Source organism: Heteronotia binoei, chromosome 4 (assembly GCF_032191835.1).
Source record: "Heteronotia binoei isolate CCM8104 ecotype False Entrance Well chromosome 4, APGP_CSIRO_Hbin_v1, whole genome shotgun sequence".
In the NCBI taxonomy this organism is placed as follows: domain Eukaryota; kingdom Metazoa; phylum Chordata; class Lepidosauria; order Squamata; family Gekkonidae; genus Heteronotia; species Heteronotia binoei.
Genome location: NC_083226.1, coordinates 31,868,225 through 31,894,686, shown reverse-complemented (window position 1 = coordinate 31,894,686; position 26,462 = coordinate 31,868,225). Strand labels below are relative to the sequence as shown.

Sequence of the window (26,462 nt, the reverse complement as noted above, 5' to 3'; positions counted from 1 at the left end):
TGTGTGGGAGCAATGTAATTACATGCCAGGTGTATGTTCAGCACAAATACTGGACCACACCCATTCTGGCAAATAGTCTTTTCTATGAAGAGGAGGATGCCAACAGCCAGAACCTCCCCATACAAACTACTTATTACACCATTAGCTAAGGAATAATTGCAACTTTTATATTGGTGCATTTTAGAGCCATGGCACTGAATTTTGAGAAGAGTTATTAGGTTAGATCAGGGGTGGCCAAACTGGCTTAACTTAAGAGCCATGTAGAATAAATGTCAGATGCTTGAGAGCCACAAGATGTGAATGTCAGATGTTTGAGAGTATGAAGGAAAATAGACAGGGGAGTGAGGAGAGAGGTGGAAAGAAAGCAACTTTAACTTTAAATTCATTCTCTAAGCTGCTGGCTGGTTTGGAGAAGTGATTTAAGAAGACAAATCCCTTCTCCAAGATGGCTGACAGGGTGGTGGGGACTTCGAGAACTACACAATATGTGTGGAAGAACCACATGTGGCTACTGAGCCACAGTTTGGCCATCCCTGAGTTAGATTTTGTGTTTTGCTACTGAAATATATTTTTCCTTTATACAGGTGATGAAGTGAGTTCTGGCTCTAGGGTTGCCAACTCTGGGTTGGCAAATACCTGGAAATTTGGGGGGCGGAGCCTAAAGAGGGCAGGGGTTGGGGAGAAGAGGAACTTCAGTGGGGTATAAAACCATGGAGTCCACTTTCCCTAGTGACCATTTCCTCCAGGGGAAGTGATCTCTGTTGCCTTAAGATTCCATCCATTTGAGATATGAGCTGTGCTTGGAGTAGTGTGGAAATGGGGTTCCATTTTTCAACTCTATAACTAAGAATTGTTTTGAAACATCTTCTATAGCTGGGAAGGACATATTGGCTGTAGAAATTTCTCTGGGACGTCCCCTGCATTCTCTTTGGACTTTAGGAGGTCTTTTGGGCATTATTATATGAAGGAGCATAGAGGAGTCTCATGTTGAATTCATGTTTACTATTGAAGAATGTTTCTTGAATTGTGATATTTAGTTCTTACTATTTGTAGCTGAATTGTGACCACCAGTTTTATTTCATTGTCTGTATTTACTATGTTTCAATAGACTGATGTCTACTGGTACTTGAATTTTTGAGACTTTTTTTTAATGGTCCACCCTTGTGTTTTCCATATTTTCACATCTCACACACTTGGGGTCCCTGTTGTCTAGCACCACCAGGAGGTTGGCAATCTTCCTTAGCTCACACATCTACCTACCCCCTCTGTAAAACGTATTTATTTCTAATGCCTTATGACTGCATTTTGTTTAAAGCTCTCTCGTATGCAGTAGAGCACAGGGTATACATTCTTAAAAGAAATGAAAACAAAATACAGGCCAATCCAAGGAAGCCTCAGTGTAATCAACCGGGTTTACTCCAAGTAATTGTGACCAGACATATGGCGATCATACACTGAACTCAAGTACAGTTTCCTGCTGAAAGCGATACACACTGCCTAAACGTTCTTGCAACTATATCCGTAATCTGGGAGTAAACACCACTAAATTCAGTGGGAAATAATAATGAACACATTCCTAGGGCAAAGTATGGACAAATTAAGCAGTCTTCCTTTTTTCTAATTCTATTAAAACGTAAATTAAAAACTATTGTAGATGGGCAGGGAAACTCAGCTTTCCCTACCAGCCCTTCGAAAAAGAGGAAACTAGTGCGCAAGCGTATGCATGTACGTTTTCTATCTCGAGAGCCAAAACGGGCGGCTTCAAAACACGAACCGCGCCTTCCTATTGGCCATTCTGAACAGCGCACGTAAGCGTCGGGGTTGGGGCGTTGACCATCAACTAACAGCGATGTGGAGCTCTCGCGAGAGTTGGCATGAAGCTGGCACCGCCATGTTGAAGTAGGGAGAGGCCACATCCAGTTTATGTCGTTCTTCGTTTTTATTTATATGTTTTGTAACAAGCGAAAAGAGACGCGAAGGCTTTAGTGTGGAAACCGTAATAGCCTTTTAACGGGGTTTTCGAGCTCTTGAAAAATTACAGCGGTGGCGCAGAGGCGACAAGAGGATGGTGCAGTCCTGCTCTGCCTACCGTTGTCGGAATCGTTATGACAAAGAGAAGCCCATCTCCTTCCATAAGTGAGTAGGGGTACAGGGCGGTCGGGGCAGGAGCGGGAGGGAGGGTGAGAAAAAGCGCGCGCCCGCCTCTCCCGTCCGAGCGGTTGGGAAATGGAGGTGGCGCGCGCTCCCCGAGAAAGGGAAAGGTGGTGCTGGGGCGCGCTCGCATGCGCGCTACCCTCGTACGCTGAGTCGAAACGTTTAAAAAAGGATGCGCGGCCCTAAGAGGAGGCGGAGCTAAATCGCGTGCGCGCGCTTTCCTTTTTTTTTTTTTAATTATTATGAGGGGGTAATCCCTTATTGGCGGGAAGAGGTGTGGGTGCGCGTGTTCTTTTGAACCGTTGCTGTTCGGAGCGCAGAACTCCGGTCGTTCTTGGAGCATGCTTAAAAAAATGTAGTGGGTTCTCCTCACCGTTTTATTAACGGAAATTTAAAATATGTGATCAGATCTAAAAGCCTGGTTGGGTGGCCAAGTGAATAATTGGCAACAACAAAACAGAGGCTTGTGGAGACTTAAAAGCCTCAAAATTGACCGATTTATTGTGGTATAAACTTTCTCAGCTGTTTCAGAAACATGACATTTTTTGCAATAACAAACCTTTTAGTTTGTTTGAGGTGCCAAAAACGGTGTTAACCCAATGAGTACAGAACACATTCTCTTTCAATAAGCCTTTTATTGCTCTCCGTGCTTCAGTGTTTCTTAGTAGCAATGGAGAGTTCCAGTTTGTTCCTGTGTCCCTTATGGCACCGATACAGCTTTCTCTTGCTCTCTGTGCCTCCACAGGTCAACGCCACACTTGTATTTTCCCACCCTGTGGGAGTAATCATGTTGGTCTGTTGAAAACAAATAAACAAGAAAGCCTGTAGAGCCCCAAAAGACTTAACAAAATCATATCCTAGTGCAAATTATTGGGTGCTTGTGCCCATTTCTTCAGACTCCATGTACTAGAACAGAGGTGACCAAACTTGCTTAACGTAAGAGCTTCATAGAATAAACATCAGATGTTTGAGAGCTGCAAGACATAAACAAATATTACGCCAGTGGCTTTATTAAAACTCTTAAAACTTTCTTTGCACAGAAAGGTAAATTACATGTGTATGCCCTTGACAACATGACCACTCTAGGAGACTTTTTAAAAAAAAATAAAAGCTGGGAATAACCAGCATAGGGATACCATTTTTTGGCACTAGTGGGAGAAGGAAACACACATGTACCATATAAATCACTGATCACTGTTTGCATAACTGTGCATCTCTTTGCCTTGACACCAAGGTTAGTCAGCTCCTACAAGAACCATGAAACTAAGGGGGAACCCTGCACTTTAACCCTCTTTAATTCTGTCCCTGCTTCCGGTGGCTCCCTCGGCTCTTGCGCTCTCTATCCCTTCTCTAGGCCTCTGGTCAAACTCTGTGGTGGAGGAGAAGAGCTTGCAAGCCTGCCTAGTTCCCCCTCCTTCCCTGCTTCACACATGGCAGAAATAGTCGCCTGCCCATGGGTCATCAGCACTCACAGGCTGGTTGAGGTCCTGATGCTATGCATATTTACTTGGGAGTAAGCTTTATGTTTCTCCTTGACTTCTGGGAGCCGTACAATATGTGCGAAAGAGCTGCATATAGTTCCTACATCTCAGGCCTCTTTTATTTAGATGTGGGGTTCCCTAAAGCCTTTCTTGAGAGGCATGCAGATCACGCTGCCACAAAAGAGTGGACAAATCCCGATCAGACACTCCTCTGCACTATCTGCCTGTATATTGTGCAACTGCGGGGGGGCACGTTGGTGCATTCACACAGGGTTGCCACAGTTAGGGTTACGGGGAGGGACGGTGGCTCAGTGGTAGAGCATCTGCTTGGGAAGCAGAAGGTCCCAGGTTCAATCCCTGGCATCCCCAAAAAAGGGTCCAGGCAAATAGGTGTGAGGTGTGAAGTCCAACCCCAGAAATATCTGGGGACTTTGGGGGTGGAGCCAGGAGACACGGGTGGAGCTAGGGGGGAGGGGGGGAAAACAGCGCCGCGGAGCGTGGCGAGCCGCCCCGCAGCTGCCGCCTCTTCTCTGCTCGCCGTGGCTGCTCCTCCGAGATGGGCTCAGGCTGAGCCCATCTCGGAGGAGCAGCCACGGCGAGCAGAGAAGAGGCGGCGCGGCGGCCTCGCCCGCTCCGCCTCTGGGGTGGAAGCGGAGGGGGGGTGGAGGCAGGCCGGGGGCGTGGCGAGCCGCGAGTCCGGGTCCTAGAAGGGCCCGGATTCGCGGCTCGCCATGCTCCTGGCCTGCCTCGCCCTCCCCTTCTCTGGTTTTGCCTGCGCTGCTCTTGGCTGCTCCTCCGAGATGGGCTCAGCCTGGGCCCATCTCGGAGGAGCAGCTGCGGTGGGCGGGGAGGGGGCGGCAGCGGCGCGGCAGCCTCGCCCGCTCCAGGATCGGGCGGCTCGCCATGCTCCCCAGCGCCGTTTCCCCCCTCCCCCCGCTTCCGTTTTTTTGGGGAGCGGGGGAAGAGGGTGGAAATCCTGGGGTCCCCCGCCAGGGCGGGAGGGTTGGGAAGCCTACACACAGTTGTTGCATGCCATCCCCTTTTGGTCCCCCCCCCTTACATTTTCAGTGCCATGTGCATATGTACTCAGGCACTTTGTGGCAGTGATTTTTACAAAAATACTGATGAGTGCCCAGAGTGGATTGGTGGATTCACACCACCAATCTGCCTTGCTTGCGTGCTCCTGCAGTCAGACACCAGGAAACGCGGCAGGAGTGTAGCAGGACTTTGCTGCCACTCTGTTTGATTTGTCTCAGAGACATAGATGTTTGGGATGGTGATTTCTTGGACTTCAAAATGGAGAACAGAAGTCCTCACAAGTCCCTGCTTAAAACACGAGTGGCTTCATCAATGTCAGGTTACAGTTGATTTATGGCGACCTTGTAGGGTTTTCAAGGCAACAGATATTTTGAGGTGGTTTGCCATTGCCTGCCTCCACGATTGCCCTGCTTAGCTTCTGAGATCTCATGAGATCAGACTCAGGAAGGCTTCTGAAGGGGGCCCTTGAAGCCAGCATCATCCTGCCTCCTCCAGCCAAATGTCTTCTGTTTTATTTTAAGCATGCAGCACAATCTGTTAAAGAAGTTTGCTTGAGTTTTAAGTGAGTCTTGGGAAATTTAGCTGACCCTAGAGCTTTTTGCTGTACTCAGACGTCCCTGTGCCCCTAGTGGCTGCAGCCAGAACTGCATTTTTTAAAATAAAAGGGAAGGCATTTGGCTGGAGGAAGCAGGATGCCCCCTTCAAAAGCCTTCCTCAAGCTCCATTTGGGGTGGACTGTACCCCTGCCTTCTTAGTACACCATTGCAAACAACACTTTTCTGGGAATAGAGCTGAACAGGATTCTGAGTAGATTTGCTTAGGATGGCTCTCCTAGGGTTGCCAACTCTAGGTTGGGGAATTCCTGGATATTTGGGGGTAGAGCCCAAGGAGGGCAGAGTTTGGGTAACAGAGAGCATTCTACAGAGATGTGGTCATAGAGTCCAACCTGTGAGGTTGCCATTTCTCTAGTGGAATTGATAGTCTGAAAATCAGTTGAAATTCTAGGAAAATTCCAGCTCCCACTTGCAGGTTGGCACCTGTAATTACACTCTTGTAAAACCATTGACTTGAATAGCCTTAGAAGGGTATAACTCTGCGTAGGATTCCACTGTAATTTTCTACAAGTAAAACTTCAGATATGTTTAGTACTTGAAGTTGCAAACTATTGCATACTATGCTACCATCTGAAAATTAGGGGGGGGGAAATGAAAGTTGAAATTGCAAAACAAATTTTCTAGTAAATAAAAAGTGTGTTGTTTGGACAAAAGTGTATTATATAGTAATGAAATAACTAAAAGGAGTCATGATGAAGAGCTGTGAACCTGGAGAACTGGGTTTGATTCTTCACTTCTCCAACTGAAGCCTGCTGAGTGACCTCTGGCCAGTCACAATTTTCTTAGAACTCTCTCAGCCCCACCTACCTCACAAGGTGCCTGTGTGGGAAGGAGAAGGGAATGTGAATGTGCCTTAGGGTAGAGAAAAGCAGGGTATAAAAAGCTCCTCCTCCATCTCCTAGCATATTTAGATTTCAAGTTAAACTTTATAACATTGAAATTATTGAAGTATTCAGTAAGTAATCGTTTTGAATGTTAATTTATGCTTAAACAATTATATTCTTGAAAATATGTTGTCTGTTTCTACCTTTTCTATAGGAATTGTTATCTAGGGCTGTTCCTGAAAAAGCTAATGCTATACATTTTGAGTGAGTGAAATCCTGTCTTGAGAAGAATTTCACTCATTCCAAAAGATTTTTTTTAATGTTCCTCAGGCAGAACAAAAATTAAAAAAAATAGTTTTTCCAGATTTTCCCTCCCTCTCTCAACCTTCACATATCTGACAGAAATTAAGATTATTTAATGCTGGGAATAGTATTATGTAACAGTGTTCATATTGTACATTTTGAGAGAAACCTTTTTTCAAAACTATTTACCTTGTTCCAAAATAGAATATATTTCATAAGAGGTCTTCCCCCTCCGGTGATCTTTCAAATTTCCCAGTCGTTCTGGATAAAGAAGTGTAATGTCAAATGGAGAGTAGGCCCCATTTTTGCCAGGGGATTAACTGGCCAAGGAACAATGTTCCTATGAAGCACTCTCAATAAGGATGACATGTAAACCGCACCCCCCCCCATTCAGCCATATTCAATATCAGAAATAATTGTTTCTCTTATTGTGGGTAAGTACACCTTGTAATACTTGTTACCTTGATGCAAGTTAGGGTTGCCAACCACCAGGCAGGGCCTAGAGATCTCACATTACAACTGATCTCCATACTACAGAGAGCTCCACACCTGGAGAAAATAGGTGCTTTGCAGGGTGGACTCCATAGCATTATCCCCCCCTCAGTTCCCTCCCTTCTCCAAACTCCACCATCCCTACAGTTTCAGAACCCAGAGCTGGCAGCGCTAATGCAAATATACAGATCTGGGATTTCGATTGCTGAAGTAGTTTTGGAATCCCCCCTTTTGTAAATCCTGGAAGTTGTTTAAGGATAGACTGATCTGTATCTTTCAAGTAATCACTTCCAGTAGCTGAATCTGGATTGCCTTAAGATATCAGAGACTGCATTTGTAATAATTTCCTTTGTTAATAATAGGGTGACCATAATGTCTGAAGGCCAGCCAGGGACACCTGGGGGGGGGGGGAGGTAGGGGAAACAGGAAGTGACGTCACTTCCGGTGATGTCATGCCACCGCCGGAAGCAGGAAGTGACACCACTTCCTGTGACATCATTTCCCCGCGTCACCTGCCGGAAACGGGAAGTGACATCACTTCCTCTGACATCACTTCCCCCAAATGACATCATTTCCCCCAAATGCCACTGCCGGAAACAGGAAGTGACTTCACAGCACTTCCTGTGACGTCCCCAAAAATCCCCCAAATATCACCGCCGGAAACAATTTTGTTCTCAAATCCTGTATATACTTCATCAGTATATGGGATAAGGCACTTTCTCAACTGTGCTGCATAATGCAGCTTATTTATTTTGTCCTGTTTGCTCTGTTGGCTCTATCTGCGCCACCTTCATCACTTTCGGGGTGTGGATCCCCCAGTGGGGTGGTCTCCCGACTCCCTCCGCCGGCTGTTTCTGATAGCCCTGCGCCCCCTCTTTCATTTGATATGTGTCCCGTGCGGGTGCCACCCTCCCGCCGGGAGATGCCGCAAAATGAGCCCCCTTGAGGCTTATGGCGGCAGGGCTCGGGGGAAGCGAGCTAGACTGCTGTTCTTTTGAGGGGTTATAGAGTGTTTCGAGCCCGTCCCTGTGGCATCGGTCTCATCGTTGTGGGACCCAGGGGGCCGGCGCAGCGGCCCGCCGAAGCAGCCTGTCACTAATAACACAGGTCGAGATGCAGGACAGGAACCCGGAAGTGACCGACAGGCTGCTTCAGCAGGCCGCTGCGCCGGCCCCCTGGGCCCTACAATGATGGGACCGATGCCACAGGGACGGGCTTCGCTGGCCGGCGCTGGTCCCGGAAGGCCTTCCAGAGCCTCTGGAAGGCCTTCCGGGACCAGCGCCGGGTGCCCCGCGGCCTCCCCGCGGCCTCCGCTGGTCCCTGGAGGCCCTCCAGAGACTCTGGAGGGCCTCCAGGGACCAGCGGAGGCCACGGGGAGGCGTTCGCTGGCCGGCGCTGGTCCCGGAAGGCCTTCCAGAGGCTCTGGAAGGCCTTCCGGGACCAGCGCCGGGTGCCCCGCGGCCTCCCCGCGGCCTCCGCTGGTCCCTGGAGGCCCTCCAGAGACTCTGGAGGGCCTCCAGGGACCAGCGGAGGGCGCGGGGAGGCGTTCGCTGGCCGGCGCTGGTCCCGGAAGGCCTTCCAGAGGCTCTGGAAGGCCTTCCGGGACCAGCGCCGGGTGCCCCGCGGCCTCCGCTGGTCCCTGGAGGCCCTCCAGAGACTCTGGAGGGCCTCCAGGGACCAGCGGAGGCCGCAGGGAAGCCTTCGCTGGCCGGCGCTGGTCCCGGAAGGCCTTCCAGAGCCTCTGGAAGGCCTTCCGGGACCAGCGCCGGGTGCCCCGCGGCCTCCGCTGGTCCCTGGAGGCCCTCCAGAGACTCTGGAGGGCCTCCAGGGACCAGCGGAGGCCGCGGGGAGGCGTTCGCTGGCCGGCGCTGGTCCCGGAAGGCCTTCCAGAGGCTCTGGAAGGCCTTCCGGGACCAGCGCCGGGTGCCCCGCGGCCTCCCCGCGGCCTCCGCTGGTCCCTGGAGGCCCTCCAGAGACTCTGGAGGGCCTCCAGGGACCAGCGGAGGCCGCGGGGAGGCGTTCGCTGGCCGGCGCTGGTCCCGGAAGGCCTTCCAGAGCCTCTGGAAGGCCTTCCGGGACCAGCGCCGGGTGCCCCGTGGCCTCCCCGCGGCCTCCGCTGGTCCCTGGAGGCCCTCCAGAGACTCTGGAGGGCCTCCAGGGACCAGCGGAGGCCGCGGGGAGGCGTTCGCTGGCCGGCGCTGGTCCCGGAAGGCCTTCCAGAGGCTCTGGAAGGCCTTCCGGGACCAGCGCCGGGTGCCCCGCGGCCTCCCCGCGGCCTCCGCTGGTCCCTGGAGGCCCTCCAGAGACTCTGGAGGGCCTCCAGGGACCAGCGGAGGGCGCGGGGAGGCGTTCGCTGGCCGGCGCTGGTCCCGGAAGGCCTTCCAGAGGCTCTGGAAGGCCTTCCGGGACCAGCGCCGGGTGCCCCGCGGCCTCCGCTGGTCCCTGGAGGCCCTCCAGAGACTCTGGAGGGCCTCCAGGGACCAGCGGAGGCCGCAGGGAAGCCTTCGCTGGCCGGCGCTGGTCCCGGAAGGCCTTCCAGAGCCTCTGGAAGGCCTTCCGGGACCAGCGCCGGGTGCCCCGCGGCCTCCGCTGGTCCCTGGAGGCCCTCCAGAGACTCTGGAGGGCCTCCAGGGACCAGCGGAGGCCGCGGGGAGGCGTTCGCTGGCCGGCGCTGGTCCCGGAAGGCCTTCCAGAGGCTCTGGAAGGCCTTCCGGGACCAGCGCCGGGTGCCCCGCGGCCTCCCCGCGGCCTCCGCTGGTCCCTGGAGGCCCTCCAGAGACTCTGGAGGGCCTCCAGGGACCAGCGGAGGCCGCGGGGAGGCGTTCGCTGGCCGGCGCTGGTCCCGGAAGGCCTTCCAGAGCCTCTGGAAGGCCTTCCGGGACCAGCGCCGGGTGCCCCGCGGCCTCCCCGCGGCCTCCGCTGGTCCCTGGAGGCCCTCCAGAGACTCTGGAGGGCCTCCAGGGACCAGCGGAGGCCGCGGGGAGGCGTTCGCTGGCCGGCGCTGGTCCCGGAAGGCCTTCCAGAGGCTCTGGAAGGCCTTCCGGGACCAGCGCCGGGTGCCCCGCGGCCTCTCCGCGGCCTCCGCTGGTCGCTGGAGGCCCTCCAGAGTCTCTGGAGGGCTTCCAGCGACCAGCGGAGGCCACGGAGAGGCCTCCACCACTGCCGCCGGGCCCCGCGCGCGGGCGGGGAAGGCGGGGAGTGAGGGAGGGAGCGTCCCTGCGCAGGCGCAGGGACGCTCCCTCCCTCACTCCCCGCCTTCTCCGCCGGCGCCCGCGGCCCACCGGCTCCGGGGCTGCCTAAACCGGGACCTTTAATGGTCCCGGTATAGGCAGCCCGGGAGCCGGGATTGGGTGGCCAGAACCGGGAATGTCCCGGGAGACCGGGACGGTCTGGCCACCCTAGTTAATAAAAAGAATTAGAGCCTTGGCAGTTTAACAGCTGCATACTATGCCACACTTATATTTTAGTACTTGTTATCTGAAGTCTGCTACTTTGTAATTAATACCTTGTGGTTCAGTAAACATTTATTGACTATTTTGAATATAAATATTTGTCCTTGGTTTTACTCATTATAGGCTGTTAGTCTAAGAGCACCATGCAGCCCCATGGTGCAGAGTGGTAAAGCTGCAGTACTGCAGCTCTGCTCATGACTTGAGTTTGATCCTGGTGGAAGCTGGGTTCAGGTAGCTGGCTCAAGGTTGACTCAGCCTTCCATCCTTCCGCGGTCGGTAAAATGAGTATCCAGCTTGCTGGGGGGAAAGTGTAGATGACTGGGGAAGGCAATGGCAAACCACCCTGTAAAAAGTCTGCCGTGAAAACGTTGTGATGCGACGTCACCCCAGAGTCGGAAACGATTGGTGCTTGCACAGGGAACTTGACTACCTTTACCTTTTTTTTTTAGTCTAAGAGCAGTTTCTTGGAAGTAAGCCCCAGTGAATAAAATGGGACTTTCTTCTGAGCAGACCTCTTTAGGATTGCTCCCATAATAAAGAGATCTGTAAAACCTCCATTTGTAAATAGTAGGGCATGTACCTGAATGCTTCAGATTTAGCTTGTTAAATTCCTGCTATTTAAAATCAAAAGGCATCCCAGCACACTTAATTCATACACACACCTTTAATGCCTACATGATATCTACAAAATTTTCCTGGTCTGTTTGGTTATTTAAATTATCAATGCAAGCCATTTTTAATTAGGAAAAAAGACCAGTTCAGAATGCCTTCCTTTGATGAAGCCCTGTTGCTTTATCAATTTACTCCAGTTGGACTCTGAATAAAGTGATGAAAGGACTTGTGTTTTCCCTTCCCCGTAAAAGCATTCAACGTTTACTTTGAAAGGGAATAGAACTGGGAGAAAAATTGGACTTAAAATATTGTGAATTAAAGTAAAGTGAATTCTGACCTTTCAACATGGGAGGCTGATGGTGCTTCTGGATAAAGAAGAAGAAATGCCTTCCAGATTTGCCAGATCCGCATCCTGATCATTGTGGATTTCAGTCTCATCACTATCCAAGTAAGCATGCGTGAAATTGTAGCCCTAGTGTTGTTTGTTCTTGAGTCATTTGGATAATGTTTAAAACATTTCTTAAATTATGGAAGATATGGTAACACACACCTCTGATACCCAGAGAATTCTGCATAATCAAAGTTTGAATAATCAGGATTCTTGTGTATTAATCTTAATTGTCCATCTAAAAAGAATTGGTCTTCTCCACTGTGTTCTGTACCACCGAGTGTCCTAAGTGTGTTCAGAGACCCTGTGGGAGAATTTATTTATTTCCGCAGATTTTACATACAGAATGCTGTATGTATGTGTGTATAACAATGCTTTCCCTCCCCAGCAATAAACTGACCGTTTGTACTCCACCATGGGCATTCTTTCTGGAAATTAGTAAGGACGATAACATAAGAAGAGGTGCTGAAGTTATATTTTATTTGTAGATTTCCTCTCACAAGACCTGACCTCTGCAAGAAATGGGAAGCTGCTGTTAGAAGAAAAAATTTCAAGCCAACAAAATATAGCAGCATTTGTTCAGAACACTTTACTCCAGATTGCTTCAAAAGGGAATGCAATAATAAGCTACTGAAAGACAATGCTGTGCCAACAATATTTTGCCACACTGAACCAAATGTGAAGGTGAGCAGGTGGTTTTCTTTCATATTAAAGCTTCTGTTATTCAAAGATATGCATGTTTATGTATAAACAGCACTGTTTTCTAAATGAAATGGTAGGAATAGAAGAACATTTCCCAGCCCCAGATGAGAGGGAGACTGAATTCTTAAATTTTTGCTGCTTGATGTACTAACCTGGAAGAAAAAGAGAGACGTTGGATTCTTAATTTCATTAAAACTGAAGAACTTTCCACCTCCATCAATTTTAGGAGTACAGTTGCCTGTCTGTACCACCTCCTTCTCAGCTCTTTCCTAGCTGGTCTAAAGCATTGTTGGGCTTTAAAATGTGAAAACTGTGTGGCTGCTCCTTTCAGAAATCTGATATCACAGAGCCTTTAGCCACTCTCCTCTCTCTCAGGCATGTTGGACCATTCCCAGTATAGTCTTCTCTAAATCTGAAAGCGAGAATGAGGTATGAACTGTACCTTTGCTTCAGCTTAGTATCCGTTCTCTCCCTCCGCAAATTCCAAGAATGCTAAATTTCACAGTTTGATTGCAAAGTTCCTTTGTTTCATCTACAGGTTGCTGGAAATATTCCACTGCTTTGAGTCCCTATCTCACTTCTCCTCTTAATGTGAGGATGGGCAGGATGATAGGAGTGGGAGGGGAACTACAGCCTTAAATTGAGCTTCTGCTTGAAATGCTGAGGAATTACTTAGAGTTATGCATAATTTCACTCCCTGATATTTAGCAGTTGGCTCTGCTGCTTGCAACAGCTGTTTTTCAGTTGTACCCGCCACCCTGTATCAGAATTCCCAAGGTGCCCACAGACTTGAAAAGGTTTGGACTTCTGATGTATACCAACTGCCTGATCATTGTTCTTGCCTGTAGTACATTCAAAAAAGTAGAAGAGCCCTTTAGTTATAACAGTCAAACAACTAGTTGCATTTTCTTTCTAGCTGTGTTCAAATAAAAAGTACTCTAATCTTAAGGAACATCTGAAGTCTCGTCTTAAATAATATAAGGATTGATAACACAAAGCTATAAAAGGATATCCATGTAGAATTAAAAGTTTCTTAAACAGAATTCTGCATGACGTCTTCTAAAAGAGCTGTAGCTTCTGCTGGTAGTTGTTAAATCTAGTGAAATGGATCCTCCGAATGGGGAAACAGTGTTTAATAAATAATATTTTAAAGGTTTCATTAGGACTTCCTTCTAATTACCTATCCTGAGGATAGCAGTCTAACTGGGAAGATTAGAGTACCTTTTAACAGGATTCCATAGCTACTGGAAATAATCTGTTCTTCTGGAAGTGTGAAAGATTTGGTGAGAGCCTGTCATGTTTGAAAAAAGAGCATACAACAGTTCTATTTACTCTGCTGCAGATTTTATGTTTTGTTAACAGATTTTTGAAATGTTTTCTAAGGAGTGCTGAGGCTAGAGGAGTATTGGGCAACATTGTATGATGAAAAAGGGTTTCATAACAGTTTAGATGCCTTATCGATAAAGCTAGCTTTCATGCTACAACATAATCTTTCTGTTATTGAGCAAATACTTTATGGGAATGGCCACAGAAGGAATCTTTGTGTGTGGCCAGTTTCCCACACCCAGGCATTACCTTTCTAAATCAGTCATCACTTTCTGTAGCATGCTCAAATTTAGCAAAGAGTGTCTTAAAAACTGGCTACTGCGCAGATGCTGAAAAGCAGAAAAGAGTTAAATATATATTGAAATTTGCTATGCTAAAGTAACAGACTGGTGCCACTATTGTCTAAAAATACGTCAAACTGTTTTTATAAAACAATTTTTAAAAGTCCATTTTTGACTTATCGTTTTTTAGGCTGAAGGCACTCAGGAACCAGCTGAAGAACCATCTCCCCCTTCTCCTTCACCTCCCCCACCCCTACAGACAGATCTAAGACTAGTAGATCCCAGCATTGGATTGTTAATGCCTCCACTTCACACCCCCAATAATATTGCTGTTTTTTGTGATCACAACTATACTGTAGAAGATACAGTACACCAGAGAAAAAGAATTCAGCAGCTGGAAGAACAGGTGGACAAACTGAGGAAGAAACTTAAGACTGCGCAGCAGCGATGTAGGCGTCAGGAGAAACAGATTGAAAAACTGCGTGAGCTTGTTCAGTTTAAGAAGGAGAAAGACGTGCTATCAGGCAATGGAGGTTATGTGATTCTGCCCAATGACTACTTTGAAATTGTAGAAGTACCTGCCTAAGAAGGTTGACTACTTACGGGGCACTGCCAAGTTTAGCCTCATCAAACTAACCCAGAAGTTGAGTTTTAAAATGCAATGCTTTTTAGTTCTGTGTATATTAAACTTCACCCCTCAAAAACAATTAAAAAATTGCTATATAATAATTCTTTGTCACTGTGGATTTGGGGAATTTTTAATGATGAATTGCTCAGTGTTGGTATTAGCAGTTTTTCCACAAACAACAAATTGTCATTGACAATCCCACTTAATTTTATTCGTTTCACAAAGCAGAAGATATAGCTCAAGTCTGGTAGTTGCCTATGTCACTGCAATTATGTTAGTTATTTCATTGCTCAGGTCTTGCCAGAAGCTCAAAGAGGGGGCAGTTGTATTTAAGAAAAATGAAACAGAAACAGACTACCAAGCTTTATATAAATATGTGCACAAAAGAAGTGGGATAGGACAGAGGCAAAAAATATGAGCTATGAGCATTAAATCTTTGGCTCAAATTTCACCCATCCTCCCTAGGCATTTTAAGACAAGCAGTTATCCCTTCGCGCCTTATATGTATACTCAAGTACCTTATATCAGATCATTAAAAATGTCTGTGTGAAATCATCCTCAGACCTTTGTAATAGAAAGCAATGAGACTTCAGAGTCTTTAACATTATCTAGCTTGTGCCCCTTTTGCATATGTAGAGATTTCATCACTCACATCACAGTGTAATTTTAAGCATTACTGTGATGTGTTTGAGTATAGTATATCATGTTGGAGCCAACAGACTGTAAGAGGAGCTTGTCTAATCTCTCCCTGTCTTCCACAGCCTCCCATGCCACCCCAAAAGCTGCTTTTGAAGATTGGGGGACCATTAGGAACTATGTAGATTCAAAGAATTCAGGTTTTCACGGCTGGTAACATCATTAGGGTTTGTAGAATCTTTCGGGATCAAGTGCCGTGTTCTACTGGAGAAAGTTTTCCTTCCAGACGTTTCGTTCTCAGCTGTGGAGAACATCCTCCATGTAGATTCAGTATGGAGGGTGTACTTCAAGGGAAAAATCTGCAGAAATTGCAGACACCCAGTCCACCTGTACAAGATGAAATATTTTCTGCTTTTGTGTAATGGCATCCTTGAATCCAGCTCTATATTTCTTTGGATGCTGTGCATAATAATATTTTCTCCATGTGTGTCAAAATCTTGGCCATTAAAACCTGGTAACACATAATATAGACCTTCAACAAGGTGTTAATATAAAAAGCAAATTCCACAATACTTTTCTGCTGGCATTGGGGCACAGATGAAGCAATTTAAAAAGTACTCCTGGTATTAAACACAATGAAAGAAAAGAGAAGAGGCCATGTCAGAAGTGTAGGTAGCTCAAGCCAATACTGCAGTAAAGATACAGGAACAGTGGGACAATGTGCTGTCTGCAACTTGGTGGTGGTGGAAAGTGCCATCAAGTTGCAACCAACTTATGATGAACCCATAGGGTTTTCAAGGCAAGCGATGAACGGAGGTAATTTGCCTTTGCCTGTTTCTGTATGGCAACCCTGGACTTCCTTGGTGGTCTACCATCAAAATGCTAACTAGGGCTGATCCTGCTTACCTATTGGAATTGTTTGCAGCAGCTGAAAGTTTCTGACAGCCACCAGAGGCAGCCCCGTGTAAAACATATTCTACCCCAGAGGTTACGAACAACAGTTACTAAGTCCTAATTAAGCACTCAGAGTTACACTGTTTTCTCAAGAGTTTGGAAGGGGATAGCTGGTCATTACTGCACTGTGGAATACACCAGGCACAGGTCTAAATCCAGTGGGTAACCCTCTCATCAACTCATGGAACATACGAATAATCTTGATTTCACCTTGATTCAGCTTCAGTCACATTTCGTATTAATCAGGCACTAGGTCAGCTCCAGCCCTGCAGGACCTGAGTCAGATTTTAAAAAGCAAAACTAGAGCTAGCTATCGTTGGCATACTGACGAGACAAAATCTGTATGCAGTTGTGCCTAAAAGCCTACTATCTGTTTTATATATCTAAAAAAGAATTGGGTGGGGCTACACAGGGGAGGAGTGTGGCTCAGTGGAACAAGAGCCAAGGAGGGGTGTGGCTCAGTGCACAAGAGCCAAGATTCAATATTTGCCATTTCCAGTTTAAAGGAGCTGGCAAAAGGTAGGGTCACAAACTCTGTTGGGAAATGTCTAGATATTTTGGGGTGGATCACAGGAAGAGGAGGGATCTCAGCTGGGTATAATACCATAGAGTGCATTCTCCAAAGTAGCCATTTTCTCCAGGGGAGCTGATCTCTGGAGATGATTTCTAATTCCAGAAGATCTCCAACCCCCAGGAGATTGGCATCTCTGCTGTAAATGATGTAAGTCCTGAGACATGGAGGTTGCCATCTCTGCTGTAAGTCCTGAGACATGGAGTGCTGCTACTAGCAAGAGTAGATAATATTGATCTTGATAGACTGATGGTCTGATTCAATATGAAACAAGTTTAATATGTGTTCTTGTGTACATAAAACTTTTGTGAAGCTAGCTCATCAGAGAAATTCTTGAATTGGGGTAGGATGAGGTAGATGAGGAGTCTATATCACCTCTTTCTCTGACTTTCCTGCCAGTGCCCACTGGAAACTTGTAAAGCTGTTCTACAAAGGTGGCTTCATCATGAAAGATGTATTAAGTACTGGAAATAAAAATTTTGAGGTACGCATGGCCTTGTTTGAAAATACTTAGGGTGTTTTCGCACTGACCTTAATCGGCAGCGACGTCCCTCTTCACTGTGCAGGATCTGCGTGGATTTCGCACCAATTGCTGCGGAGCACCCGGAAGAGCCGCAAAGTCCCGCGGCTTTTGCGGCTCAAATGGAAACCGCCAAAAACCCGTTTCCATTTGCGCCGCAAAAGCCACGGGACTTTGCGGCTCTTCCGGGTGCTCCGCAGCAATTGGTGCGAAATCCGCGCAGATCCTGCGCGTTGAAGAGGGACGTCGCTGCCGATTAAGGTCAGTGCGAAAACACCCTTAGTTATTTAAGCAGCTCTGCCAAGAGCCTCCAAGTGGAAACATTAGACTAATAGATCCCATTTTTAAGTATTGTTATTTTAGAGAGATTTTGGCAATAAACAAGACGGCACCATATACTCCCTTGGCTACCTAACTTGGTCACTGATGATGTCATAATCGTCCTCCCTCCCCACCTGCCTAATGATTCATGTCAGTTTTCTTGGATAAGCTTTTCATCAGACGGCCCAGTTAAGGTAAAACCTACCTGTAAATTTTAAATTATTATGTAGGCTATGAAAACCTAAATTGTTATAAAAATGGCCCTTCTTTTCATATAGAAGAATGAATGGAATATTAATATCACAATGCTGTTAGCTAAGATGGGGATGTACTATTTAAAACAGAAAAGCCATTTCATACAATGATTACAAAATACTGGTGGATGCCACTTCCCCTTCCCACTTACAGGCTACTGAGCCCCTAAATATTGTTGGCGGGGGGTGTAATTGAATACTCAGGAATAGTGTAGTGCATAAAGTGGGGCGGGGGGGGGGGGTCTGTAGTAAGTCAGTGGAACTGCTGGAATCATATCACACTTGTTTCCAGTGCTGTTCAGTTTATGGAATTGCTTGATCGGATACATCCCAGATATTATATAAAATATGGGTACACGCCAATCTGTAGCCTATACACAGCAAAGTGTATACACAGGGCATTCAATGAACATGGCTCTCCATAGTAGGAGAGTCCTCAGAGTACAGCACCACCAGTGGGAAGGGGACAGAAAGGATGAAGAACTGTATTATATGGTGGAGGTTGTTGGTTTGTTTCCCTATGCAGAGATTACAATTCAACCAAGCTAAATATTTGTTTCTACATATAGTAACATTCTGCCCAAAGACACATACATACATATACAGACACACACACCACTGTATAACTGGACTTGGAAACAGAATTTGAAAGAAAAGAAAGAGTACTTTTTCCTGAACTTTCCTTCCTGAATTGACAACATCTGTACACAATTAAATCTGATACACATATGATGCAGCCTTAATAGAGTTATACCTTTCTAAATCAATTAAAAATTGATAGGGTTGCTAACCTCCAGGTGGGGCCTGTAGATCTCTTAGCAACAGAGATCAGTTCCCTTCAGGGCCGGACCACATACTAGAATTAGGCAATCACCTAGGGCATCAATGGTCCAGGGGCACAGAATTGGATGTGCAACCCCCCTCTCCCCGTGCCTCTCGGAGTCTCCAAGAGGTGTGAGTGGCAGGGCTTTCTTCTTGTTTTTCACCTTGGGGTGAAAAAGCAGGAAAAATATCTCCTTGCCCCCTGCACCTATCGGAGTCTCCACGAGGCACAGGCTGGTGGGGCAACCCCTTCTCTGGGCCCATGGGATAGAATGGAGAGATACGGCCGCAGTGGTAGCCCAACTCCAGAGAAGGGGTTTAAAGTTTAAAACCCCTTCTCTTGCGTCGCACCGCAGCAGTGGCCCAATCTCTCCATTCTATGGGCCCATAGGATAGAATGGAGAGATCAGGCCATCGCTGCAGCGTGATGCTAGAGAAGGGTTTTTAAACTTTGAACCCCTTCTTTGGGGTTGTGCTGCAGTGGTGGCATGTGTGTGCATGTGTCAGCACAGGGCGCAAGTAGTTAGCCTTGCCTAGGGTATCAAACAGTCTAGGTCCAGCCCTGGTTCCCTTGGAGAAAATGGCTGCTTTGGAAGGCGAATGTGGTCTTATACCCCGCTGAGGTCCTGCCTCTCCCCAGACCCCTCCCTGTGCTCCACCTTCAAAGTCTCCAGGTATTTGGCAACCCAGAGTTGGCAACCCTAACTTAGAAAGGTGTAACTCTATTTAGGATGGCACTATTAATCTGTATGGCACTTGAGTGCAAGGAGCATAAAGTGATTATCAGCCAACCTTTGATCTGGGAGTAATATTAGATACCAAGTTCATGGTTATAATGCAGTCCAAGGTGAAGACAGGTGTAATGCTTGCATCAGGGATGGTTTCAGCAGCATCTTTGTAATGATCAGGGCAAATTTATTTTTCTCTTCCATGGCTTGAGTTTTGGAAAGCTTTCAGTGAAAGCTGGCTTCTTAGGGCACTAGCTGTCTGGCACACTTGACATCCACCAGCCCAAGCTACAGAGTGGTTTTGCAACTACTTGGTACAGAATTTACAATTTTTTTTAAAAGTCCAGCAAAGACTGAATGTATAAATTGATATACAGGCATATAATGGCTTGAAAAGAAAGATTAGGGCAGCTAGCAGAAGCATAAGGGGAGGGGGCAAGATGGATGACCAAGGCACTAGATTGCTCATGTAATACCCCCACATTCAATATAGATGGGAACTTAAATGGTGCTTGATAATTTAAAAATGTAAACAAATGTTCCTTAAAGAAATGAGTGAAAATTGTGGTGTCTGTTTTTTTTCCCCCGAATCAAGCAGCTCGCAGAAGTGTACAAGAAAAATCTAGCAATGACTTAAATTGCTTGTCAAAAAAAATATTAAAATGGTGAAAAAAGGACCAAATACAAGCAAGCAGGTAGACGAATCTTTAGATGCATCAAGGGAATCTTTGGTCAGTAAAGATGAAGAATATTCTTCCCCCCAAAAAACAAATCTTTCTTCAGGAAGTAGTGTAGAATCGCTTGGTGAAGGAGGTGGAAAGGCTGGGTCTTCTCCAAAAAAGAAACTTCAGGCCCACATCTCTTTCAGTTATAAGCAGAGGGCTAAAAGTGATACTAGGGCTATTGGTAATTTGGGCTTATCGCAATTGCCTCTGTCTCTGCGAAAGACCCGCCAGCAACTTCAAAAAGAAAACGCAGCAGCGACTACAATTCAGTCTGCCTGGAGAGGTTCTCAAGTCAGAAGGGAAATCAGCAAAATGACCGAGGCTGCCACCAAAATCCAAGCAACTTTCAGAGGGCACAAGTTACGAGAGGAACTGCCTCTGAGCCTGTGCAATCATAGTAGGAGAAAGTCCAAGAAGAAAATATGTGCCAGAAAAGAGAGCGGGCCTGACCCAAGATTCCTAGGATCTTTCCAGCAGTTGGGTTTCATAGGAACACATATGCAAAGCCAGAGCATCTTGCCGTATAACAACAAACCAAGAAGCTGTCTGACAATAACTGGAGATTACACTCTATCAAGTTCTGAAGTAACTTTACTGAAGACTGAGATAGGCCGCAGATCCAGCAAGGAGATGATCACATGGTCTTCTTTAAATGTCCTTGCTGCTAATATTAAGTGGCAGCGATATCATAATGCTGCCATCATAATTCAAGCAGCATGGAGGGGGTACAGAGTCAGAAAAATGATAGGGATTATTGTACAAACAGAAAAAAGTCAGTGCAAGTCTTTCAGTTTTAACTACGTCTGCGAGAAAATCCTTACGAAAGGCACAATATTGGGTCAGCCTTCCAAGTTCGGTATGAGAAGACCTGACAATGTTTTGTTGGGGTTTGTACCACGCATTCGAAACATTAATGTATACACAGTGGTAAAAAGTGTGCCAGCTTCCCAAAAGCCCAATATTTCTGTACGATTATTGAGCCCAAATGCAGTAATCCAGGGTTATCAGAGAGAGATGAGAACAGGGGCTCAGGGACTCTACACTGTCAAAAGTCCAGGAGCTGTAATACCATCTCAGGTCTTTGTTCATGTGGATATCAGGAAAGAATTAAAGAAGTTGTCCTTGTTAATGATGGGAAAGAATCAAAAGCCAGGATCCAAAGGAGCAGCTGTTAAATAAAAACCTCTCTGAGAACCTGTAGATAGATTCAGATGAAATATATCTACCTCTTGAATTGAGCCCTCAGTTCAAGGATTTACCCATCCACCCCCTGTTCCAGAACCAGTGTAGTATAGTGGTTAAGAGCAGTAGACTCTAATCTGGAGAACTGGATTTGATCCCCCACTTCTCCACAGGAAGCTTGCTGGGTAGGATGATGCCCAACCCTCTCAGAATATCCTTCACAATGTAGACTTCTGTGGAAATCTAACTAGCATTGTGTGTTAGTTAAGAGATACAGCAAGTATTGTGTGGTGGTTAAGAGTGGCAGACTCTAATCTGGAGACCCAGGTTTGATCCCCTCCCCACACCCTACATGAAGCCTGCTGGGTGACCTTGGGTCAGTTACAGTTCTTTCAGAACTTTCTAAACCCCACCTACCTCACAAGGTGACAGGTGTGGAGAGAGAACAAAAAGGCAATTGTAAGCTGCTTTGAGACTCCTTAGAGTAGAGAAAAGTGGGGTATATAAACCAACTTTCTTCCTCTTCATCTGTGGCCTCCCTACCTGAATCTCTACCACATCTTTCTATGGCTTCAAGTTTTGCTGATGGGGACTATTTTGTCACCCACTCTGCATTGCTTTATTTATCCACTCAAGTTATGAATGATTCCAGGCAGGATAATTCTTTAACCAACTGTCTGCCCTTCTTTTCCCATGCATTTGGTTGGTCACTCCCTCTGTCAATCAGACTCTTGCCACAAGCCCAAGAGTCCCAGCTGTCTTAGACAGGACCTAAAGGGCATAACTTCTCTTAGAATGGCTCTGAAAGTCTACAACCTACACAGATCCAGGTGGGCAGCTGTGTTGGTCTGAAGCAGTAGAACTTTGACATATTTATTGTTCCACTGGTTCCCCCCCTCCCCAATAATTAAATCCATACATATTGTGACTAATGCTCCCTCTAAACTGTGGAGTCTTATGAGCAAAAGTTCTATTTTGTGAGCAAATGGCATTAAAATCGTGAGCTACTGCATACATTAGTTTGCTCTAGGGCCATTTTTCCTGAGTGAAGACAAAAACATGTGAGCTGGAGGCTAAAAAACTAGATCACACTAATTCAGCTTAGAGGGAACACTGATTGGTCTCCCAGGTGGTTGGCTGTCAGTAGATTGACAGGATGCTTTGTGGATTCAGAATCAAAATCTGATGGGCAGTGCTCAACAATGTGTCATGCAAAAGTAAACTTCCACAAAAAAGCAGAGACTTTCTTTCTGCTTGGGATTGCCAACTGGTACTGCAGTTTTATCTAAATTCCACCAGGTGTCTCTATTTTCATTTCTAGCAGTGCTTGTGCTGCTTACTTTAGCTGCAGAGTTCCCAAAACAGGCCTCTAGGCTTCTTTTTAGGTTTTAAGGTGCAATTGGGCTCCGAGTTTTGTTTCTTGTCATTCTTCCATAGGAACTGCTGCAACTGCTGTTTTCCTTTCTGCGACAAGCTGACCTGTCCTCTTCTACGGAGTTGTTAAATCATGTATAGGGGGAAACATCATGTCATACCTTTTATTGAGGCCCTGACCTGGATAGCCCAATCTTATGAAATCTTGGAAGCAAAGCAGAGTCATCCCTGGTTAGAATTTGGATGGGAGACCACCAAGGAGTACCAGGGTCACACTGTAGAGGCAGGCAATGGCAAATCACCTCAGAACATCCCTTGACTTGAAAACCTGACGGGGTCACCATAAACCAGCATTCCCAGTTAAAAGGGATCAAGTAGGTGCAGGGCTTCTTTTGTAGCAGGAACACCTTTGCATATTACACCACACCCCTTGATGTAGCCAATCCTCCAAAAGCTTAGAGGGCTTTTCTCCCAGGGCCTACTGTAAGCTCTTGGAGGACTCTCTACATCAGGGGATGTGACCTAATATGCAAAGGTGTTCCTGCTACAAAAAAAGCCCTGAGTAGGTGATATGAAAGAACTTTGTCGGAGACACTGGAGAGCTGATGCTCTCCATACTGACCTTGACGGAGCAGTGGTCTAATATGCGCTACGGCAGCTTCATGTGTGTTCATGCACAGCAAACTTTCTACCCTTCACTAGGCCAATGTTACAAAAATAAAATAAAATAAAATGAAGGAGAGGAAGAAAAGCAACATTTACACATCCAGATCTTCAAATTCTGTCATGCCTGCTTTTGATGCTGGGTGCTGGCAGGCTCACAGATTGCTATACATGTTATCAGGGCTTTTTTTTGTAGAAAAAGCCCAGCTGAAGCTCCCCCATGCCTTTCTCAGGATGCCTGAGAAAGGTTGGGGAAGACTGAAGCCATCGGGGAGGCATTTAAAGATGCCTCCCTGTGCCTTCCCCAGCATGCCAACCAGAGCCCTGGCAAGCCCAGATGGAGCTCTGCTCCTGTGTGCTCCTGCATGTTATATATATAATACAAGCACTTGCATTCTGGGGGAAAAGAAACCAACAATGGAGGCTCATCTCAGTTTAAAAAAAAACAGTCCAGCAAGGTCCAAATGTCACCCAGGTACCAAAACAAGAGTGGCTACATGTCTGAGCGTCCCTCTCATACATCGGATGGGAGGTCTGTGCTTAAGGTATGATATATTCTGCATGAAATACAAGAATTCAGCTTAGTCCTAGCAGGATGCGTCCTAGCAGGATCAGAAAGCTTAAAGTATGCATGGGTGAGTACGCTGTGGGGCTAGAGAGGGTTTCTAAGCTCTAGTGCCTTTGTTGCTGTGTGGCCTTTCCTGGAGAGCAGCGGAACTTATTTAAGGGATTGGCAAGCCTGCGGACACTTCTGGAATTTTGAGAAAGGGTAGCAGGCCCCACCACCACCACCACCAAGAAATGGCTGCCATGGGGGTTGTATATAAAATGTTGGAAGTTCCACCACATATTGGGAAGGCCCAGACCAAGTGTCTTACAATGGAAGGAGTAACTTCCAAATGAATTAGGGTTGCCAGGTCTGTGTTGGAAAATACCTGGAGACATTGGGGGTAGATCTGGGAGAAGGCGGGGTTTGGAGAGGGGAGGAGCCTCAGTATGGTGAAATGCATTGAAGTCCACCCTTCAAAGTCGTCGAGAACTCAAGCCATCAAGGGGAAAGAAAACTGTTGTGGCATTTCAAGTCTACTGTACCTATGAATATGGAAGATGGTCCCTAGAAGAAGGATGGCTCATATCCGAAACGAAATTGGACCGAATTCAGAAAGAATTATGATTTATGGACAGTAGCTATGTTGAGCACTGGATGGTTTTCTAACTGCATTTTTGTACTGTAACGCTGTTATGAATTGTTGAAGACTATATATATTATACGGAGAAATGGTTTTATAAATGGAGAGAGCAGGGCTTTTTTCTTTAGCAGGAACTCAAGGGAACGCAGTTCCGGCTGGCTTGGCATCAGGGTGTGTGGCCTAATATGCAAATGAGCTTCTGCTGGGCTTTTCCTACAAAAAAGGCCCTGGGAGAGAGTATTTTGTTGGTTTTTTCCCATTTTCTCCAGGGGAACTGATCTCTGCCAGCTGGAGATCAGTTGTAAAAGTGGGAGATCCCCAGGCCCCACGTGGAGGCTGGCAACCCTAAAATGGATGCTGTCTGCAGGCACAAAGGTGGTGTTTCCTGGGCTCTTCTGAAACACCTTCTGCTCTTTGCTTTGAGGAAGCGATGCTGTTTGGTTTCCATTTTCCAAACAAAGGGGAGGGTTTGCTCTATGTGCAGGAGAGGTTGCTGAGCCCAGGGAGAGAAGGAAACCAGCTTCTATGGCCAAGCCAAGGGTGCACAGCTGTGATGTGCCTGCATGGAATTATCTCAGAGCCAAACTGGATCTCATGCACAACATGACTCAGAGTAAGGGTGTCTGACCTGACTCATCACATGGAAGAACTGGGCTAGTTGTCTTGAAAGTGCTTCGTTTGGCTCTAGAGCACTGTGAGGGGGACAAAGAACTTCTGGTTTCTCTCTTGCACCATTTTTGCCAGGAAAAAACACACACATGGGAGTCTTCTTTGCTCGTCTCAGGAGCTTAAGAGCACAATACAGTGCTTTCAAGGTAAGTTCTTGTTGTATGTGATAGCAAGACAGGTCACGGACTTGTGCCTTGACCCCTGTCACATGAATTGTTCAGTTTGATTCTCAGTGCTTTGGTAGTTGGTGGAAAGTGACTTGTTTTCTATTCCATTGAACACAGTTTTGAATTTATCCTCAAGAAGCAAGTGGGGCTCCAGAAAATACATTGCCATGGCATCCCCAGGTTAATCTCACCATAGATCTCATCATATTTATTCTAGAACAACTGCATCGCAAATATGCTCAGCATTTTCTATCTGGATAGGTGATGACAGAGAAGATGGGAAACAGCATTGGTATGAACATATGAACATATGAAGCTGCCTTATACTGAATCAGACCCTTGGTCCATCAAAGTCAGTATTGTCTTCTCAGACTGGCAGCGGCTCTCCAGGGTCTCAAGCTGAGGTTTTTCACACCTATTTGCCTGGACCCTTTTTTGGAGATGCTGGGGATTGAACCTGGGACCTTCTGCTTACCAAGCAGATGCTCTACCACTGAGCCACTGTCCCTCCCCTTCATGTCCTTGTGCAAGCATGCATGTGCCCGTCAAGATGTATCTCTCTGCACTTAGCCTTTTATTGTCTGACTCCTGATGAACATTAATGCCTGTATGTACACATGACAAGTTTTTCAAAAGGCATCCCAGATATCTCCCAAATGGCCAAATTGGGACAAATTAGAGATGGTGATTTAGCAGGTAAAGGTATGAGGAAATATGGAGTGGTATCTGGAAAATAGGGACCATTGGACCATGTAGTTACCCAGAAATAATTCATACAATAACGATTAAAGACTATTCCAAGAGTTTTGGTTTTATGTACATAAAATGCCATGGAAATATTAATGCTTGTTTATATGATGTAGTGAGTGTTGGGATAGGTGGTTTATTTATAATAACCAATAAAAATAACTATCTGTTTAAAAGGTTTTGGGAGCTTCCCCCTGGGATATGGCTTACCCTTTGGGAATCAGCAATGCCAGGAAACATGAGATCATTTACAATTATGATCGATCCAGCCAGGCCTTGAGGCAGGGAGTGGAGCAACCCGTGGATCAGGGGAACACCCAGCATTTAGTTTATTTATTGTATATGGGTGTGAGATTTTTGGTTGTTGCGTAAATTATATTTCTGTATTTTAGAAGCCACTCTGGATCCCATTGGGAGGAGAGTGGGGTAGAAAAATACTTTAAATACCCAAATAAATAAATATAGAAAGGTGATGTATACTTCTTTCTGTCTTAATTATGGCTTAATGTTACCTTTTACTTTCTTGAAAGAACGTTGGCCTACAGTCCAAAAACCCATTGCGTCTCATGCGAGCTGAGATCATTCTTGAACCTCTATATCTCTCACCACGACATCCAGGCCTCAGACGATAAAGCTGATGGATT

At 46.5% G+C, this 26,462-nt stretch overlaps 1 protein-coding gene across 1 annotated transcript; it reads left to right on the top strand.

Moving 5' to 3' along the window:
* Positions 1-1,757: 1,757 nt before the first annotated feature.
* THAP1 (THAP domain containing 1) lies at positions 1,758-14,396 on the top strand. The gene is made up of 3 exons (XM_060237070.1): positions 1,758-2,136; positions 11,847-12,042; positions 13,858-14,396. Exons 1-3 carry the CDS (start codon positions 2,066-2,068, stop codon positions 14,251-14,253), a joined length of 663 nt encoding a protein of 220 aa, XP_060093053.1. The 5' UTR covers positions 1,758-2,065; the 3' UTR covers positions 14,254-14,396.
* Positions 14,397-26,462: the final 12,066 nt, after the last annotated feature.

What these genes read in the sequence shown, in the direction of transcription:
- THAP1 (XM_060237070.1), top strand. Translation starts at nt 2,066, where the DNA reads ATGGTGCAGTCCTGCTCTGCCTACCGTTGTCGGAATCGTTATGACAAA. An exon ending in AAGCCCATCTCCTTCCATAA is followed by an intron (nt 2,137 to 11,846) that starts GTGAGTAGGGGT and finishes TTTTATTTGTAG; the next exon opens with ATTTCCTCTCACAAGACCTG. An exon ending in ACACTGAACCAAATGTGAAG is followed by an intron (nt 12,043 to 13,857) that starts GTGAGCAGGTGG and finishes ATCGTTTTTTAG; the next exon opens with GCTGAAGGCACTCAGGAACC.